Raw genomic sequence first — 19,728 nt, 5'->3', positions numbered from 1 at the left:
TTCACAATAAAATAACATTTAATGAAACAAAAATATACTTATATTCTAAGGGATGAATTCACACAAGGTCAAGTTGCATTTGGAAATTATTGCATAGACATCACAATAATCTTGTATATGGTGCTGAGTGAGACGAAAAGCAATACCACAGCGAATATTAGGCCCCATGTCAGCATCTGCAGATTGTTATTGTGGAAATGTTAATATGTGAAATGCATGCATTCTACACAAAACTGCAGCAGAGGGTAAAGGTGAAGCTAGGGAAGGCTATGGTTACACCAGGGGAGGAAAGGTTAGGATTAAGTACTAGAAGGAGGCATTGGGTTGGGGTTTGACATACTCACTGTCAGAAACACCTCTGGATCTATCAGAAGTCATCATCAGCTGACAAACAAACTTGAAAACGTGGCTTGAGCTGACAGACCCGTCATTCCAGTTAAGTCACAAGTAGACCAAAAGTTTTGCTGACATGCTAATAATGTTGACATTTCATCAATGTCAACAATAATGAATGTTGATGTAATCATTGTCAACAATGCATGCATGTGTGTGAATGGCAACATGCTACATGCAGTGGTAGATTTCCCACTAGGCATATAAGGCACATGCCTAGAGGTGACACTTGCTGGGGAGCGTCACAGCATGCTCACTTGCATGATAGCCCTGCTAAGCCGAAAGCAAGTTGAGGCCAGGTGATTATTTTTTTAAGTTTTGACAGTACATCTGTTTTTAACTGGTGGAGGAAGGGAAATGATCAATAGATTGTGGTGGTGTAGTGGGTGAGTTAAGTGTTGCTTTTGCAGTTGGGAGACCCTAACATGAAGGGGAACGTGACTTGATGGGGGTGACCAAATATGTTGTACCTAGGAGGGCTTGATGCCTATATTTGCTACTGGCTACATGTTGACATTATGACCATGTCAACAGGATCAATGTCCTTATGATAACTGTCAACAAAATATACCACATTCATACATATTGCATACATGAGCAGCACATACACTTTCTATAAACATTAGATATATTTGATGAAAGGGAGATGATTGTGAAGTTACGAGTTTGTAACACTGCCTGGGCACGCATTAAAGGGGCCATTCTACTTTTTGCGCTGTGGTTACCCTCCCACATCCTGGGTCACTGTTACACAAATCTCATGAATTTTATACTTCCCCATCAGGAATTTGGAGTCCAGATGGGAAAGAGGACGAATCTGTCACAGATTAGCAGTGAGTAGGGAGAGGAAGGTGGCACTTGGAGGGTGTCCTGCCTACAATTTAGGAGGAAGTCCTGATAATGCATAAGCTATACATAAGTAAGGGTAAGAGAGGGCCAGTAGGTTATTGTATAGTTTCTTGTGGTCATCCTCCATGTATGGCGTCCCGGCACCCCAAGCTAGGGATGGCCATCGACCATCGATGATTTAAAATCATGATTGGTTTATGGAATACTTTTGCCATTGATGTGAGCGAACCAGATGGTTTCCATACATCGATGGCACAGGGGAACCGATATTGACTTTTGTTTCTCAAGGTGCCGAAACACGGAGCATAGCTTTGCTCACCGTCAACCCTGAAGGCCATCCTCCACATTCTGCGGGCCATTCAGTAAAAGATAATTGATAGCTAAAACTGTCGATGGTTATCATCACATAGTTTATGACTATCGCTGGCTCTGTTGCAGTATCACCATCAACAGGGACTGCACTGATGACCATCCTTACCCCAGGCATCTTTTAATGGCACCCACTGCATTACTGCTTCTGCTGCTGCTCTCTCAGGATCCCTTGTTCACTGTAACACAGCAAACGCCCCCACACCGCACACTGCTGCTGGCCTCCAATCACTCCCCCTAGTGTTGATGGCATGGTCCTCCATATCACACCACCCCCCCCCCCCCTCCTCCCATGCTGCTGCTGGCATCTTGTCCCCAGTGCTGCTGTATCCACTGCATCAGCTATGGCTCTGCATAATCAGGAGATGTGCAACATGCTCCAAAGCATAGCTGCGTATCATTTTCAAGTAAAACTGCAAGGTTTAATTTGAGCAAAGGACTATGGGCAGGTTAGTCATACTCCTTGAAATATAGCCTATTAGAGCTCAAATTAGAGCCTATTAGAGCGTTCAGTTGTTGCTCCATTCAGCTGCACAGGCCATGAGTGTACACATTTCAGCTTACAGTTGACTGTGGTGGAGAACAGACATTTGTGAAAACTCCATGGATTGGTTGGCCTAAGCAGGAGTTTAGACAAATATTTAGCTGCTGCAGTATATGCAGCTAAATCTGGTCTAGTTGGACACAACTAAATGGCAGCCCCAAACAACTGAATTGCTCCATTTGATACAATTCACAATTATCAGGTGCAACAATTTATCTCTAAATGTATAGGTGTGTAGCTGCACATAAACATATAAACACACACACCCAGTATACAAATGATTTATTATTTATTATAGTTATTTATATATCGCATACATATTCTGCAGCGCTTTACAGAGTATAGCTGAACATTCACATCAGTCCCTGCCCCAGTGGAACTTACAATCTATTTTCCCTACCACATGTACACGCACACATGATCTAAATAGTCAAAAGGACTTATACTATGATTGCACATTTAGCTATAAATTGGGCATTAATGTGGATATACTGTACAGTAGCAATTTTATTGATTGTAATTTTAATAAAACTTAATTATTATTATTTATTAATTACTGTCTGTGCTCTCTATTGCTGTCAGTATATATTGCTCCTTTAGATCATGGGTCTTCAAACTGTGGCCCTCCAGATGTTGTGAAACTACATGTTCCAACATGCATTGCCACATTTTTTCCTATAAGAGCATGCCAAAACTGTCAGGGCATGCTGGGACATGTAGTTCCACAACATCTGGAGGGCCACAGTTTGAAGACCCATGCTTTAGATGGTCATTATTTTACACTGTTCTTTCCCAGAAACTCCTTTGTGTTCCTCTTGAAGGCTGGGTTGAATTTGTTGCTTTTGATCTGCAATCCAGGGTAACAGGAGACTAGACACTGACACAGGAGTCTCCCGCAAAATGTGGGAATTTTTTTATTTTCTTTTAAATTATGTTTATTGAGGGTCAAATAAAACAAAATGACAAGTTTGCATAATCCGTGTTTACGATGACAACAATAAAAATAGCAATCATCAAAGGAATAATGCTATAAATCGTACATTTTGTTGTTGAATAAAGGAACAAGGTCTTACTTAATCTACAGATAAAGCGGGAGACATCTTTGGCCGGCGCTCGCCAGATCCCTTGCACTGGCGAGCGCCGGCGATAAAGACTGGGACACGCGTGCATCGCACATACACGTACATCCCAGTTTCCCGTCGGCGGGGGGGACGGGAACCCTGCCCGTCTCCGCTTCAAGGAGATGGACAGGGTTAGGGGGGGGGTGCGGCAAGGCGGCGGGGACCCGGGGCGACCGTCGGTGAGGCGGTGGGGACCCGGGGGGAGACCCGTTGTAAAGGGATGCGCGCGCATCTCGTGCGCACGCGTCCCCTTACGGGGACTGGTGGGGGATGGCGGATGGTGACTAATTCCGCCATCCCCTGCAAAGATGTCTCCATCTGTATTTACTCTGAATCTTATCCACTGGTAATAAAGACGTTCTTAGTTAAAAAAATATCAAACCTGTTTTTTTCTATTTTTCTTGAAAACAAAATCAAGGAATTACTTAATATATAATGATAAGGATGTGGGAATGTTAACAACTATGAGTTCATTACATACAGTATTTGTACAACACTCAGCACTTATAAATAATGAAGGGTTGTGGGAACCCTTCTGGACCAGGTGAAATGAGAGTTATCTGGTCACTGATTCTGACTGCAAAAATAGAGAAAAAAACAATTTATAAACTTTTTTTTCTATTCACAATTTTTTAATTGTTATATTTTATTAATGTTATGGAAGAAGAAAGTCAAGAAAATTTTAATTGACACATTAATGTGTTTAATTCCTAGGTTTAATTATTGTCAGAAGTTGATCCTATGTTGGTCAGTGGTGTGTTATGCAGGTCAGTCCACATGACGAATAGCTTAAACAAGGATTGTTTATTAGCTAGGTAGAACAGCAGGATGTGAGACAATGCAGGGTTAATGCAGCATTATACAGGAACAGACAATGGAGCAGATGTATTAAGCCTTAACAAGAGATAAATCCAAGGGTGATAAAGAGAGATAAACAGCCAGACAATCACCTCCTAACTGCCATGTCACAGGCTGTGTTTAAAAAAAGTCAGTAAGGAGCTGATTGGCTGGATGTTTATCTCTCTTTATCACTCTTGCATTTTTCTCTTGTTAATGCTTAATACATCTGCCTCAATGGAAGAAACAACCAGACAGTAGCAGGTTATTACAGGCAGTGGGTTTGTAGTGAGCACCACAGGCTATTGCCATTGATTTATTGATTTATTAACAGTTTCTTATATAGCGCAGCATATTCCGTTGCGCTTTGATGGCATTGGAACTTGTAGTAAGACCAGCGGTAATGGCACAGTGGTGTATTTTTGCACTGTTACTGCTATATGTGGCACTGGTATTTCTACAGTATGGCATCACTAAGAGAAACTCAGTGGCATGTGCCATCTGTCTGAAAGATGGAGGAGAATGATACATCTGCCCCATGTGACCCTTGAAGTTCTTGATAATAATTAGGTGCTAAAAAATAAAATAAATACAAAAGATTGCCCAGAATTTCATTTCATGAGGTTGACCCCCTTTCCCAGGGGTATTCTCCAAAACACCCACTGCATGCCCCATCAGCATCTTAGATACACTTCAAGAGTCTGTCAAACATTTTCCAGTTCCTCTGAGTTGCCCTGCCAAAATGGTGTGCCCAGGATCAACAATGGTTACAGACTGTCTGCACACTTGCCATGAGTAAGAGCGGCTATTTGTCACATTTACGGTACCCCATAGGACTATCAATAAAAATCTAGGAGTCCAATATTAGTCCAAGCCTCAAGGGGAGTGCGTTACAATGCCACCGGCAATATTTACACACTGTTGCAATGCCAACTAGTGCCACCAGGGCCGTTTCTAGAGGCGGACAAGCCGTGCAGCAGCCCGGGGCGCCGCACGGCTTGTCCGTCTCTAATAAACAGCCAGGGCGCCCGGCAGCAGCTCCCCCCAGCGCTGCCTCCCTTCCTCCCCCTCTCCGGCTCGCCTCTCAGCTCTCACCGACGTCACCGTCCACCGCCGGCGCCGCTGATTAATTTCCATGGGGAGGGGAGGGAGCGCATCGTGCGTCTCTCCTTCCCCTCTCTCACTGTGTCACTGGGCTGTCAGCCAATCAGGAGACAGCCCGCGATGTATGAATGACTGACAGCTCAGTGAAGGGGAAGGAGAGACATGCGATGCGCTCCCCTCCCCTCCCCAAGGAAGATTAAGAAGAGGCAGCAGCAGAGGCGATGGCAGCAGGGGGAGGCACAGTGAGTTACTGTATGCTGCTTCCGGCACTGTGGGGCATATTGGCACTGTGGGGCATATTTGGCACTGTGGGGGCATATATCTGTGGCACTGTGGGGCATATTTGGCACTGTTGGGGCATAGCTGTCACTGGGGGCATATATGTGTGGCGCTGTGGGGGCATATGTGTGGCCTTTGAGGGAATAGCTGTCACTGTGGGGGCATATATGTGTGGCGCTGTGGGGGGCATATCCAGCACTGTGGGGGCATATGTGTGGCACTGTGGGGGCATATTTGGCACTGTGGGGCCATATCTGTGGGGACATATCTGTGGGGGCATATTTGGCACTGTGGGGGCATATGTGTGTCACTGTGGGGGCATATATGTGTGGCACTGTGGGGGCATATCTGGCACTGTGGGGGCATATTAGTAAATGGCATCAGTTGTGCGGCAGCGGCTCATGGGGCATAATGTGTAATGGGCATTACGGTGTGGGGAGTATTGCGTAATTGCCATCCCAGTGTGGGGTGTAATGGGCATCACGGTGTGCAACAAAAATGTGTCATTTTTATCACGGTGTGCGGCGTAATATGTAATTGGCATCACAGTGTGCGGCATAATGTGTAATTGTCATCACAGTGTGTGACGTAATGTGTAATTGTCATCATGGTGTGCGGCGTCATGTGTAATTGGCATCATGGATAAATAGTGTATAATGATTTAAGTAGCCTGTCATTGTTTGGCCTTGATCTGTGAGGCGTACTAGGTCACTGTGTGGGCCTTTATGTTTTTTATGTCACTGTGTGGCCTTCAGCCCGCCAACTTAAGTGCAGGAGGACAATGACAACTCCTGCGGTAACCAATGTCTGGTCACGCAGGTCGCAAAAGTGTGATGTAAGGTAATTGTTTTCCGGCTAGGCCACGCCCTTTTATTAAGCCACACCTCTTTTAAATTAAGCCACACCCCTATTTCGGCGTGCGCCTCCGGCGCGCTCAATTTCTTCTATGCCATGATATGTATTGGGGGGGGGGGGGGGGGTCGCATTTTTTTTTTTCCGCCCTGGGAGCTAAATTGTCTAGAAACGGCCCTGAGTGCCACTCATGTTCATTCGCCCCGATGTGTCTAGCAGGCCGGGAGAAACAATGGGGCAGATGTATTAAGCCTGGTAAAGTGATAAAGTGGAAGGCGATAACGCACCAGCTAATGAGCTGTTTGATAAATGACACTAAGGAGTTGATTAACTGGTGCTTTATCACCTTGCACTTTATCACTTTACCAGGCTTCATACATCTGCCCCAATGTACCACACAGCAGTTACTGGTGAATGTAATCACACACACACACACACACACACACACACACACATATACATTAATTTTATATTTGTAAATTAGGCAAAAGCCACAGGCATTATTGTCAGAGAAGTGATCTGGGAACAAGTATGCAGAAGTAGACACTTTTATTGAGACAGTAACCAGGCACCAGGAAGTTTCTTTTCAATAAAGGGTTTTATTAAGAGTTCTCAATTTATTAAAGTTTCTGTAGATGAATACATTTCATGAGGTGTGGCCTTAAGTTTGAATCTGTGGTCAATGTACTGTACAGTATAACATAAAGGCTGGCTGGCTCTCCAGGGGATATATGGGCACAGGGCAGTACAAAGTGGCAGATCTGCTCAGAGCCAGGAATGGTAGATGTTCTGTGTTACATGGTTTAAACCACAGCAGTCTGTCTAGTGCATGTGCAGTGGTGCAGATGGCACATGCGCAACCCCTGCGGACAGATTGCCCCAGTACCGCACCATGCCGCATAAGACGGATTCAACACTATACATCAATTGTGAGAAAGGAAAGCGGAAAGGGCAGAGGGAGGAATAGGAGGTTGGGAGAATAGGGTGGAAAATAGAGGAAGATTTGGCATTCATAGCAAAAATTTTATCCAATGTAAACATGAAAACCTCTAACTTACAGAAAAATAAAAATGTTTTAAGTGACATGTACCTGCCCTGCCCCCCCACCCCCCCACCCCCTACTGAAAGTAGTACTGACTAGCAGTGCAGCACTGTCAGGTAGAATGCAGCCCTGTCAACCAAACAAGGCTGCTGGGACATTTTCGAGATCCCTTTATCTGGACACAATTAGAAGGTATTAGAAGAGAGGGTCCCCAGCAATGGTCAAAACATCAGGTGTTGGTCCCCTCATATGGGTGTGGCCTGTTGTCAGGGAGAAGTACATTTACTGGCAAAAGCAGAGCTATACAGGGAGTATAAATAGAGCTATATAGACAAGAAGGCAGCGCACGGTATGTAACCAGGGGGTAGTAGCTGCCCGATCCTGTCAACAGGGGCAGTGCTATTCATAATTACATACAATTTACTTCACTAGTTCTTTTAAGTGGAAAGCTAGGATAGTGGGTCCTCTTAGTTCTATTTAAGATTTTGATAGGATAAATGCTATACAGAACTTTTTAATAATGCAGACATCTACTATCTACTAATGATATATTGAACTGTTGATGTGTTTAAAGAACTGTTAAACAGCTTAGCATTTCAAAAAGCATACCTCCCAACAGTCCCACTGATTGGACGCTGTCCCAATGTACCACCAGTGAGATGCAGTGTCCCATGGGTGGTGGAGGCACAGATGGGGAAGCCAGTGATCACTGTTGCTCTGCAAAGCAGCGGGTGATCACTGAATAGATAGCATGCTTATGCGTACAGTAGCTATCAGTTGCTGAAGTCTTCCAAGCAGTTTTGAGAGCGCTGGGCACCCCCCCCAAAATGACGACAACAGGGTTGTTGCGCTCAATCCCCTCTTCTATGAGGCCCAGGGCCGGTGTAAGGCTTCTCAACACCCTAGGCAAAATTTCAACCTACTGCTCCACCCGCACCCATACTGCCACCAATATCCACTTTCCAACCACTTAAGGCATACTTACCTAGCATTCTGGAATGGCAGGGAGGCTCCCAAAAATCAGGTGGTCCGCCAAGCCCATCCCTGGGAAGGTTTTTCTAGGCAGCCTCCCTTTTCTACACACAACAGAGTACTAGGAGGAGGAGGCAGCAAAGTAAGGAAGTATGCATCAAGGGAAAGTATGGTGGTGAGGTTCCACAGCAGCCACCTGTATTAAGTACAATGATCCTCCTAGACATCCGTGATATTTGATAGGCAGACTTGGTTGCGCCTCCCCCCAGATCCTGGTGCCCTAGGCAGCTGCCTAAACCTGCCTAATGGTACAGCCGGCCCTGGTGAGGCCCCACCCCTTTATTGATGCAGCCACGCCAGAGTCCCACGTCCCACAGCACAACAGTTGGGTGATAGGCAAAAAAGCCTGCTTTTTTACAAAGACTGTTAAGGCCCATACATACTGGGCGATTTTGAGCTGAGAGTAGCTAACTTTCGGTGTTTTGAGCTACTTATCAACTCAAAATCCCCCAATGTGTATGGCCAGACAATGAGCAGTGAGTGCTGAGGGTGCGCTCCCGCATCATTACCAGCTGCCGACCGTCTGTAGACTGGTTTTACCAGCCAATTGAACCACTTTCCCCAGTCACCTACTGTGGAAAGAGGTTCACCTCCATGAATATTGCTGGAACGGGGGAAATTGCTCAGAGTGTATACACTGAGCGATTTTAAGCTAATTGACTTTCACATTATCGCTCCTCATACACGCTGGGAAAAAACACACATACTGTATGTATGAGGCTGTTTTTAACTAAAGCTATATTGAACTGTTGAAGTGCTAAGTGATATAGATATTGTTATAAAAATGATTATCATTTATATTGCGTCACAAGTGACATAAACATGTAAACATGTATTAGTAGACTACACTGAAACAAGTATCATGGAGGGGGGGGTAGTGAGAGAGGAGAAAGAGGGAGATTAGGGGCAGAGAGATAGAGATAAAGAGGTGAGATGGCTAGGGATTGAGAGAGTGTTGAGAGAAAGAGGGGATGGGGCATGGGGAGAGAGACATAAAGCAGAGGGAGAGTGAAAGAGAGGAGAGATAGCAGAGGTTGAGAGAAAGGGGTGGTTCGGGGGAGAGGGAAAAAAATGAGGAAAGAGATAGGCTGGAAGGTAGGGATTAAGAGGATGTGGCGAGTGAGAGGAAGTGAGGGATGGGGACATATATGGTGTGAGGGAGTGAAGGATGGGGGACATATATGGTGTGAGGGGGTGAGGTGTGGGTAGGGATGAGATGTGTATATATATATATATATATATATATATATAGTACTTATGTAATATGTGGGCTCCCGTTTTTCTTTTGAGACCGGGGCCCCTCGCGGGGCTCGCTGCGCTTGCCACGCTTCCGGCACGGTGGCTCGCTGTGCTCGCCACACTATATAAAATCAACTAAATACGTAGTTGGATAGTAGGGTTATGAAAAAATGGGGTGCATTTAACATGGGAGCCCAGATAATACATAAGTACCATATATATCTATATATCTATATATATATATATATATATATATATATATATATAGATATATGAATATCTATATCTATCTATCTATCTATCTATCTATCTATCTATCTATATATATATATATATATATAACAATACAATATCACTAGGTACTTGCGCTAGATATGGGGCGGTCGCTATTAACACTAGATCCCCTACTAGAGGGATCCACACAATCCTACACATTGCCCTTTGGTTCTTGGAGAGCACACATGCACAGGCGATACTGAGGGGATCTTTTAATCCACCTCCATTTAACTAGAAGGTGTCTGCACCATTTATTTTGAGGTTTGTGAATTAAAGCCCTAATACCAATTTACAGCATTGGCTCAAACCCTAAAGTTTATAAAGTAGTCCTTTGTTGGAGGTTGGTCAAATAGGCGATTTTGCCAGAATAGGCCACCCTGATCCAGATCAATAAGATCCATCTATCTGGAGGGTCACTCCTTTATTAAAGTCTAGTAATGATTGGGATCACATTTTGCACATATACGGTTCAGCTACATGATCTGAATAAAGACTGATCATATCATTTAAAAAAAATCTTCTAATTAAGGAACAAGTACTACAGTAGTAATTTACATTTAGAAGATCCAGCATGAATAAATCATTCAAATTTCCGTACCAATTAAAAACATCTTTTATTGCTGAAAAGATTAATGTCTAACCCCTGATGAAGTCTCATAAAGGGACGAAACGCGTCGGGTTCTTGGTTTGATCCCTATTCCAAGAAAATTCTTCCAATTCCAAGTGTATTACCTTTTTATAATTTTGAATAAATGTTTTATATTTGAAAGAAGTCCTGGTTGATGTTAATTCTACATTGAGTGGAAAGACATTACAAATTGTATTGATGAGTTGTATATGGGCTATTTGGTTGTATATATATATATATATATATATATATATATATATATATATATATATATATATATATAAATGCTGTCTACTCTCCCCTCTGGTCACCAAGACCTATCGAGATAAAGGTACACCTTGCTGTGTACAACAAACAGAACTCCCCATCTGCAGTTTTAACCTATACACAGATGATAAGTCCCATTCTGTAAAACTTAAAAGGGAATATATAACTTTTGCTCCATTTTGCAGTTATATATTCTAGAGAATACTCGAAAAATGCAAGAACAACACAAAAGTGCCTTTAAAGCTTAGACTGTAAGTAAATGTGCTTTTATGTTCCATGCTAATACTATACCGTCTGTGTAAGAGCAGAAGTTTTCTTTTATCCTGAACAAATAGTTGTCATGGTACAGTACAACAAAATAAGTAAAATAACTGACTGTTCCAGAGGCAGAACTCTGGGAGGCAATGGAGTCATCTGCCGCCGGGCTCCTGCTCCCAAGGGGCACCTCTCCTCCCCCTGAAAGTTTAAATCAGCTATTTAAAAGCCAACAATATTGCTTCTGTGTCTGAGTTCTGAAATATATATGTATTCTCTATCTATCTATATTTTTGAACAGAAATATGTATTTTATATAAGGTTATATAGGGTTGTGTGTGTGTGTGTTTATGTGTGTTGGGGGGGATACCAATATATATCTTGCCTTCAGGCAACTGGAAAGAACTTACGCCACTGGACTGTACATACTGTAACTAATACCTTTTCTCCATGGAGGAAATGCAGTTGTTCTCCTAGCAGCACTGCTTAGTAGATGCCTGCAGGTAGTGATTCAATTGTTGCTCCATTTGGATACATATGACTCAGGAGAACACATTTCTGAACTATATAAAGAACATGCTGTAGTTTAGCAAATGATACAATTTGTTTGCGGTCTGATAAACTATTTTTTTTAAAGACATTTTAGTAGGGAATTTTAAAGCTCATTGACTAGCTGGTATGGTACAGCATTGAATGATACATATGGGTCTTTTTATTAGAAACAGAAAAGATCTTTATCCAGCGTTAAAAGCAAGCTTGCATAGCTATACTGTACAGAACACAAATCCCATGATGTCTTTTAAACAGTTGTTTTGTAATATAATAGGATATTGTTTCTTTTCCACAGGATTACAATGGGGAGTGTACCCCAACAATGAACCGCAACATTATTAGCAGTGGCGACCAATCCAGCACTCACAACAGTCCCGGTTTATCAACTCCAGTTTCTCCCTGGGATTTAAAATGGCCGTCTAATAAAATGAGTGAAGACGTTGCAGCTTCATACTGGTCTGGGGCCTGGCAAGCGGAGCAGAAGGGACAACCTGGAAAATCTGTAAGTTTCCCAATGAGTTTCTCAACAGTGGTGCAGATAAAACTTTTGTGCTGGTGTCAATTTCATATATAAAGTCCTCCTAAGTAACCAGAAAAGCAAGTATTTGGGATCACACAATACTTACAGTAGATGAAAAACTATGAAAACATATAGGAGGATTATAGAAATAGGGCCTTATTTTGATTAATTCGGTCCTCTGTGCGTTCGCGCGAAGGACCGATTTTTAGTGTCTGCGCAGGCATGTTTCTGCACGGTGAACTTTCGGTTCGCTGGGTGCACGCACTCTACATGCTGACCGGAGGGGGGGGGGTTGCCGGGCAGCTGCATAAGCATATGGGAATGCCCAGCATTCCATGGGCGTTCCCATGAGAATGGGCGTTCCCAGGCTAATAAGGCCGTGACAGACATGCGGGGGGCAGGCAGCTGACATCACCACTATGTAAATCATCCATTCGCAGCCGTGCTGGGGGGCGGCACTGCGGGTGGAGGGCGGCGTCTGATGGACTTGCAAGGCTGCGAATTTCGCAGCCTTGCCAGTCAATCAGAATAAGGCCCATAGTTTCATAAAATGTTTATGTTTTGACTCTTTCCTTCTACCCTTCCACCTCTATACTTATTATATACATTATGTTTAATAGTTCAAATTTCTTTCAGTAGAAGATGTACTGTAGCTCCATTGGCACAATAAGATAATAAAGCAAAGTGGTACTTATATGTTAGTTGGGCACCCATTATAGTTAGTACGCTGATACCCCCACTATCCATGTCGGCATGGAGTTGATTTTATATAGTTCCGAGCCCGAAGCGTGGCGAGCGGACGTGGAAAACTAAGCAAATAGCTTAGTGGGCACTCCACTAACATATAAGTACCAGCAAAGCATTATAATGCAGTCTTGTGATAAGAAAACCATGCTAAGGTACAATCCTAATCGCAGACATCATATTCTAGCTTGTTGGGAATCATTGCAGCCAGATATAAGTTTTCTACTTATTGAGAAGAACAGTATAGACAGGCACAATTTACACCATCCCACTCCTTTCTCTCATTACAAACATCACCAGTTTATAGTAAAGAAAAATAGTATTATCTCTGTTTTATTACCCTTTTCTCATTATGGAGACCACCAATGCTTCAGGTCAGCTGCATCTGTACAGTTATGGAATGCACAGCATTTTAGGGCAGTTACACAAATCGGAGAAGTCACTGGGTCTATTGATACCTGGTGCAGATAAAATAGTTTTGCCACATGCACTGGAGCAAGTGTCTAAAATGTGAGTGTGGTGTAGCATAAAGGCGCAAGGCCCAATGGGAGCAGGGGGTGGTCCCACTGGATGGGTGTGTGGCTTTGTTGGGAGCCCTAATTTGCATCACTTTGGTGGCGTGCCCAGCATTCCCACATATGTTTCGCTGCCCCTGCCTATACTGATGTACTGATGGCTCCTAATCCATGACAATAGACGGACAGACTTCAACACCTGGCTTCTGTCACTGCAGAGAAGCCAGTATTTGGGTGTCACCGCTTCCTAGGCTGACACCCGAGTGCAGTCCGTAGCCTCCACTACCTTATAGTGATGCCACTGACACAATTGCTACCACTCGATCCTTAATAAGTACCAACATATGGGTCTTTAGCCATAATAAGTGGTAATTTTTTGTATATGAATTCGTTACCCTGCGTGTATCAAAAATAATCATACAGGAACATAGAATAAGGCCACATAATAATGCATTACACTGACATGAGAATTTGGCTTTCTTAGCATGTCAAAATTCATCATATCATGTCGACATGATAGAATGTTCCTGGTGGCTCAGCGGCCATTTTGCTGAACCTGTTGGCAGCAACATTTCCAATGCTGTCTTCCAGGTCTGGGCAGTCATGAAGTTCCAGTGCAGACTTGTGACTAAGGGGGTTATTCTAGTTCACTCTTTCTGACAAAATCTTTCTTAGATGGACAAAACCATGTGCACTGCAGGTGGGGCAGATGTAACTTGTGCAGAGAGAATTAGATTTGGGTGGGGTTTTACTTCAAAGTGAAATCTATATTGCAGTGTAAAAATAAAGCAGCCAGTATTTACCCTGCACAGAAACAAAATAACTCATACAAAATCTAACTCTCTCTGCATATGTTACATCTGCCCCACCTGCAGTGCAAATGGTTTTGTCCATCTAAGAAGGAATTTGCCTCCAAGAGTGAACTAGAATAAGGGCCTAAGTGGCATTCCAGTGAATATTTTACCAATAACCCTAACAATAACCCTTACTTTAGAATCTGGAGCCTAACCATAACCTCTTCTTAGTGCTTACCCTAACCCTCTTGTAGAGTCTAAATCTAGATGTTGGCATCCTGGGAATTGTGACATTTCAGATGATGATATTCGAAGGGTATTGAACTCTTGCTCCATTTTCAAGGTGCTGTGGGATTATATAAATTTTAATTAAAAAGCGCAGTGGTTCTCAGTGGATAGGGGAAGGCAGTTTCACCATACTTTAACCATCACTGTCCTTGTAAAATTGGTCCATTAGCTTTGAGGAACGTATTACTGGAGTTATATATAGGGTATATCTCCAATTAATAAATATACCCAGACATCTAATTACTACTTTTAATGCACTTGAATATGATTATTTCCCTGAATGTTATCTGTTGTATCAGATAGGAATAAACATATACAAGTGGTGTATTTATAGCACCCATGGGGCCCACACCGCACACACCACCCATTTTTTCCCAATTTTTAATACTTTCCCTCCGGAGTCCAGCGATGAAGGTAGCAGCACTGATGGAATCGCTTAAAAAATAGCAGCTTCGCCATTTTTTCGGAGGTCTGTGCATGTGCAGTAGAGTCTGAGTGCTCTAGTGCTCAGACTCTACGCTATGGCAACGTGCAGTGCAGAGAGGAGGAAGCCCAAGTGGAGGAGGCTGCACATAGACCTCCTCCTCTCTTCAAGTGCCCCTGATACAGTAGCAGGTGTCTCATAGGACAGTTATATTGTGAAGGCTCCACTAGGGTTTTGGTAACCCAACCACCAATACAAGGACATGCCTATAAACATAAATGCTTACAACACCTTATAAAAGGTGTCCTTTTTCATTTAGCAATGCCCCATGAAAGATTGATATGACGTTTTAAATCATCCAGTGATGAAGAAATGTTTTTCAGCCATACAAATGTTCTTTCTTGAAGTGAGGATACAAGTTCAAGGAATTCTTTGTGTAACTTCCTCTCTAGGCCCTCTAAAAGTTGTTAGGAAAGGGTTATAGGAAGTTATGGAAGTAAGCAGTAACACATATGTCTTTGAAGATTAAAATCTGTGTCTTTGAAATGTATATTTATATTATTGATGACAGTAACGTTCTACAAAGTTGTTTTGATAAATGAGAAACTGCGTCCATGACAACTGTCTCGGCCAATCACGTGTCCTGTAGATGAATCTTGGGCACGAGGCGCCTGTTAGGGCAAAATGCGAGCATCACTGAGCCAGTGCAGAACAGCAAGCTGATTTATAATGCATGCATAAGGAATTCCAGCACTGACAAAGTTAAGGGAATGTTTTATACAGCTGCCAGGTCTAACACTGCTTGCTTAAGGAATTCATTGTGTTTGACCAGAAGGTTATGTTTTCCATTAATTGCAACAGTTTCCAAATACTTTGACTTTCTCAATATGTCATACACACTCATGTTCAAAGGGGGCGGAAACCATCAAAATAGTCATTACCTCTTTGATGCGGAGTGACTAGGCAGCCAGCTACAAAATCCTGGATGCATATGGAAGTGTAATTTATTTGTGTGGGACTTATTAAGTAAAATGTTGCAGTCCTCCAATACATTAGGATATAAATTTAATAAAAGTTACATAGCTTCTGTCTTTCTATTGCCAATTTTGCTTGCAGTGAAGTCCCAAACAGTATATGGATTGACTGCACTATCCACATACTCCCCCGAATACCCATGTTGTACTTATTTATCATACTCTTAAGGTGATACAGTCATTGGGTCACCAGCAAGTTGTGAGACAGTCATTAGGTAGACACCATTAGGTCGACATGTGTCTAAGTCAACATGCAGAAAGGTGGACATGAATCTAGGTCGACATAGGTTAGGTCAACAGGGTCATAAGGTGGACAGGATTATTAGGTCGACATGGGTTAGGTCGACAGTCAAAAGGTTGACATGTGTTTTTCACTGTTTTTTAAAAAGACATGTGCCAACAGGCAGTATTTCATTTACTAGGGCATGGTGGAAGAATAAAATAGTGTGCCGTGCGCAGCGAGCCATGTGAGGGGACGCGGTGCACTTTAACCTGTATCCATGTCGACTCTGTCGACATTCGGGGGAAAAAACAGTGAAAAACCCCATGTCGACCTTTTGACTGTCGACCTAACCCATGCAGACATAATGACCTTGTCGACCTTATGACCCTGTAAACCTAACCCATGTCAACCTTCCTGCATGCCGACCTAGACACATTTCGACCTAATGGTGTTGACCTAAGGACTAACAACTTGCTGGTGACCAACTGATCCACACTTGTCCTAAGTAAGTACCAATATGAAGATTTTAATGAAAGCCGGAGACTTGTCACTCCTTATTGTTGTAGTGTCAGCCTAGGGGACTTATTAATGTACTGCTTGAGAATAGGTGGAAAAGTGGCTACATTTCTTCAAAATAGATATGCATAATATACTTCAATTAGTGACTAGGTGCAAAACATGGCTCTTTATTTTGGCCCTTATTCAGATCACTTTGCTCAGACACGGGCACGGGCCGAAGCGAATGTAGCAAAAAAATACAAAAGGAATAGTCTCACTTTGCGCTGATAGTACTGTCCCAACAAAATAGGTATGAGTCCACGTAATTTCCAGTAGTTCTCTCCAAAGATTTTTCAATGTGGAAAAAACAGAAGGATAATGCAACAATATTAGGATATATTGCAATAAATGGCAGTCTCTCTCCAATAGTGTGAAGGGGACTATGAGGAAACAGTGCTCCCACAACAGCTCCCAAACGGTCCTGGGGAAATACAGGGTCACCTCACTCGTTTAAAGATAAGCGAATGCTTACATGTATGCTTACATGTGATAATGCAGGTGACTCATATAAAGGTTTCTTTCAACAGATGCGAAGTCTCACCATTTCATTCCAATAAAAACGGTATTTATTCAATATAAAACGGTGTAGGATCACAATTCATACAGCCAATGTACCATACTTGTTGGAACCCGGGTATATATGATGCAAATGATACTGAACGAAAAGTACTCCAAATCACCGAACAGGATTAAAAGACACTTAATATATTCAACGCGTTTCGGCACACTGCTGTGCCTTTATCAAGAAGCGTGTCTATAAAATATATATATAAACAACATATTCTAAATACCAATAACGGCCATAGAATAAAACAACCATATGTGAAGGTATAATTATCTGTAACCATAGCATAATGTGGGCTTACCAGCAGCGAGTTCTCTGGTCAGCATAAGTGTGGGGGACTGTTTACACAGCTAACGTAGCAAACCCCGCCTAGCAAATGTATCGGCCGTGCTGCCCATTCGCACGCCGAATTCGACCGCTCAGCATGCGAATGGATGTTTTATGTGAACATCCATTCGCATGCCTGTGGGAACCTCCCCCATCATTCGATGGTCGCCGACCATCGAATGATGTGGAAAGTGCTCGCCCATGCATGAGTGATCTAGACCTATCTCGTCCATATGAGCGAAGAAAATCAGGGATATGGGAGGGCATCTGACATCCGGTTAAGTCAGCTGTCCGCCCCCACACGCAGGTCACGACCAAATTTCCATACACATGCCCTGCGTTTTCATTGGAATGCCCATAAAACACAGGGCATGCACATATGGTAATGACCCTGATCAGGCCACAACGCCCCTCTCCATCCCCTGCTTGGAAGGCCAGGAGCGAAAACTCAGGGACTGGACTTCTCGCACGATCCCTGCGTACAGACATATGCAGAAATGGTTCAGCGCATGCTTATATGCACAACATTTGGTCGCTGGCCAAATTTGCGTCCGAGCGAAACCATCTGAATAAGGGCCTTTGTGTATTAGTGTTTGAACCATGAATAAGTCCCAGTTATATGAAAAAGTCACTCCAAACATTATAATAAAATTAGTGCTCCTTCAGATTTTAACATAATATTTCTTCCTCTACTCACATCATCACAAATAACAACAAGACTATTACCAAACTATAAAATGTATAATCTTTAATCGGTGTGGGACAGCTCATGCTGGGAAGATTGGATTCATGATTAACACCTACTGTACTACTTGAGATATATTAAGTCAACTATGTTATAATTTTGGTAATGTCCATTCATGCCATTGGTATGTCTCTGAAATTTGACACTAGTACACCTGGCAATCTTTGGAGCTTTTACAGGGCCCACTGTTCTTATGGTGAGTTATATGCTCCCCTTAAATAAAGTGCATTTGGGTTAGTGCCCTTCCACCCCCAAAAACATCAGGAATGGGATCTCCTCTAACATGACACCTCTCTCAGGCACTAAGGGCCTTATTCTAGTTCACTCTTTCTGACAAAATCCTTCTTAGATGGACAAAACCATGTGCACTGCAGGGGGGCAGATGTACAATGTGCAGAGAGAATTAGATTTGTGTGAGTTATTTTGTTTCTGTGCAGGGTAAATACTGACTGCTTTATTTTTTCACTGCAATGTAGATCTCACTTTGAAGTAAAACCCCACCCAAATCTAATTATCTCTGCACAAGTTACATCTGCCCCCCTGCAGTGCACATGGTTTTGTCCATCTAAGAAGGATTTTGTCAGAAAGAGTGAATAGAGAGAATAAGGCCCTAAATGCTCTGCATTAGAAGTTCTCTCTTAATTAATGATTGATATCACCTATGCTGAACTAGTTCATTGATAAGTGGCGGCAATCCTAAATTTAGGGGGGAAATAAATCCAAGGGAAAAGCAGAGAAGTTTGTACTTGATGGAAGGGGTTATGGTGGAAGGTCTGCTTTTCCAGACATGAGCTTTCTTTTTCCCACTCATGTCATTGCATAAAGGACACTGACTAATCTTCCCCCTATCTAGATCTCCTTACATAGTCGGGGCAGTAGTAGCAGCATGCCAGTGGTTTGCAATTAATATGTGGAACTACCTGTATGTCTATTCCAAGCCTCTCCCATGTACAGTACAGAATATATACTCAGAGGCCCCTTTATTAGTTGTGCCTTCTAATATTGAGTAGCGACTTGCCTTGACCTCACATTGGCCTCCATTCTTCCATTCTTGGAGGCAAGACAGTTCTTAAAACATTCCTTACAGATTCTAACCCATGTTGACATAATAAGATCATACAATTGCTGCAGATTTGTCAAGTACATATTCACGCTGAATTTGTGGTGGCGTTCATATGCTAAGCTTTGGTCCCAACCGCAGTGTAGCTATAAGCATTGTACAGAGTAGGTGGTGATGCTGTCTAGTCCAAAACCAAAGGGGTAGGTTTAAGAACTGTTCACAAATTCTGAGTACAAATGTTGTTGGCCAGTGAGAAATCAAACCAAAGGCTATTTAGACTCTGACTATTAAG

At 42.8% G+C, this 19,728-nt stretch overlaps 1 protein-coding gene across 3 annotated transcripts in view; it reads left to right on the top strand.

Annotated features, from left to right (window-relative positions):
- Positions 1-19,728, top strand: part of BNC2 (basonuclin zinc finger protein 2) — a 474,973-nt gene that overhangs the window by 96,746 nt on the left and 358,499 nt on the right. For all 3 annotated transcript variants that reach the window (XM_083184331.1, XM_083184322.1, XM_083184360.1), the window contains exon 2: positions 11,935-12,141. In XM_083184331.1, the coding sequence (XP_083040457.1) occupies positions 11,935-12,141 (207 nt within the window). The remainder of the gene's footprint in view (positions 1-11,934; positions 12,142-19,728) is intronic.

Source organism: Crinia signifera, chromosome 1, assembly GCF_055691185.1.
Source record: "Crinia signifera chromosome 1, ASM5569118v1, whole genome shotgun sequence".
Classification (NCBI taxonomy): Eukaryota; Metazoa; Chordata; class Amphibia; order Anura; family Myobatrachidae; genus Crinia; species Crinia signifera.
The sequence above is the reverse complement of the archived record's forward strand: the minus strand, read 5'-3'. Positions and strand labels throughout refer to the sequence as shown.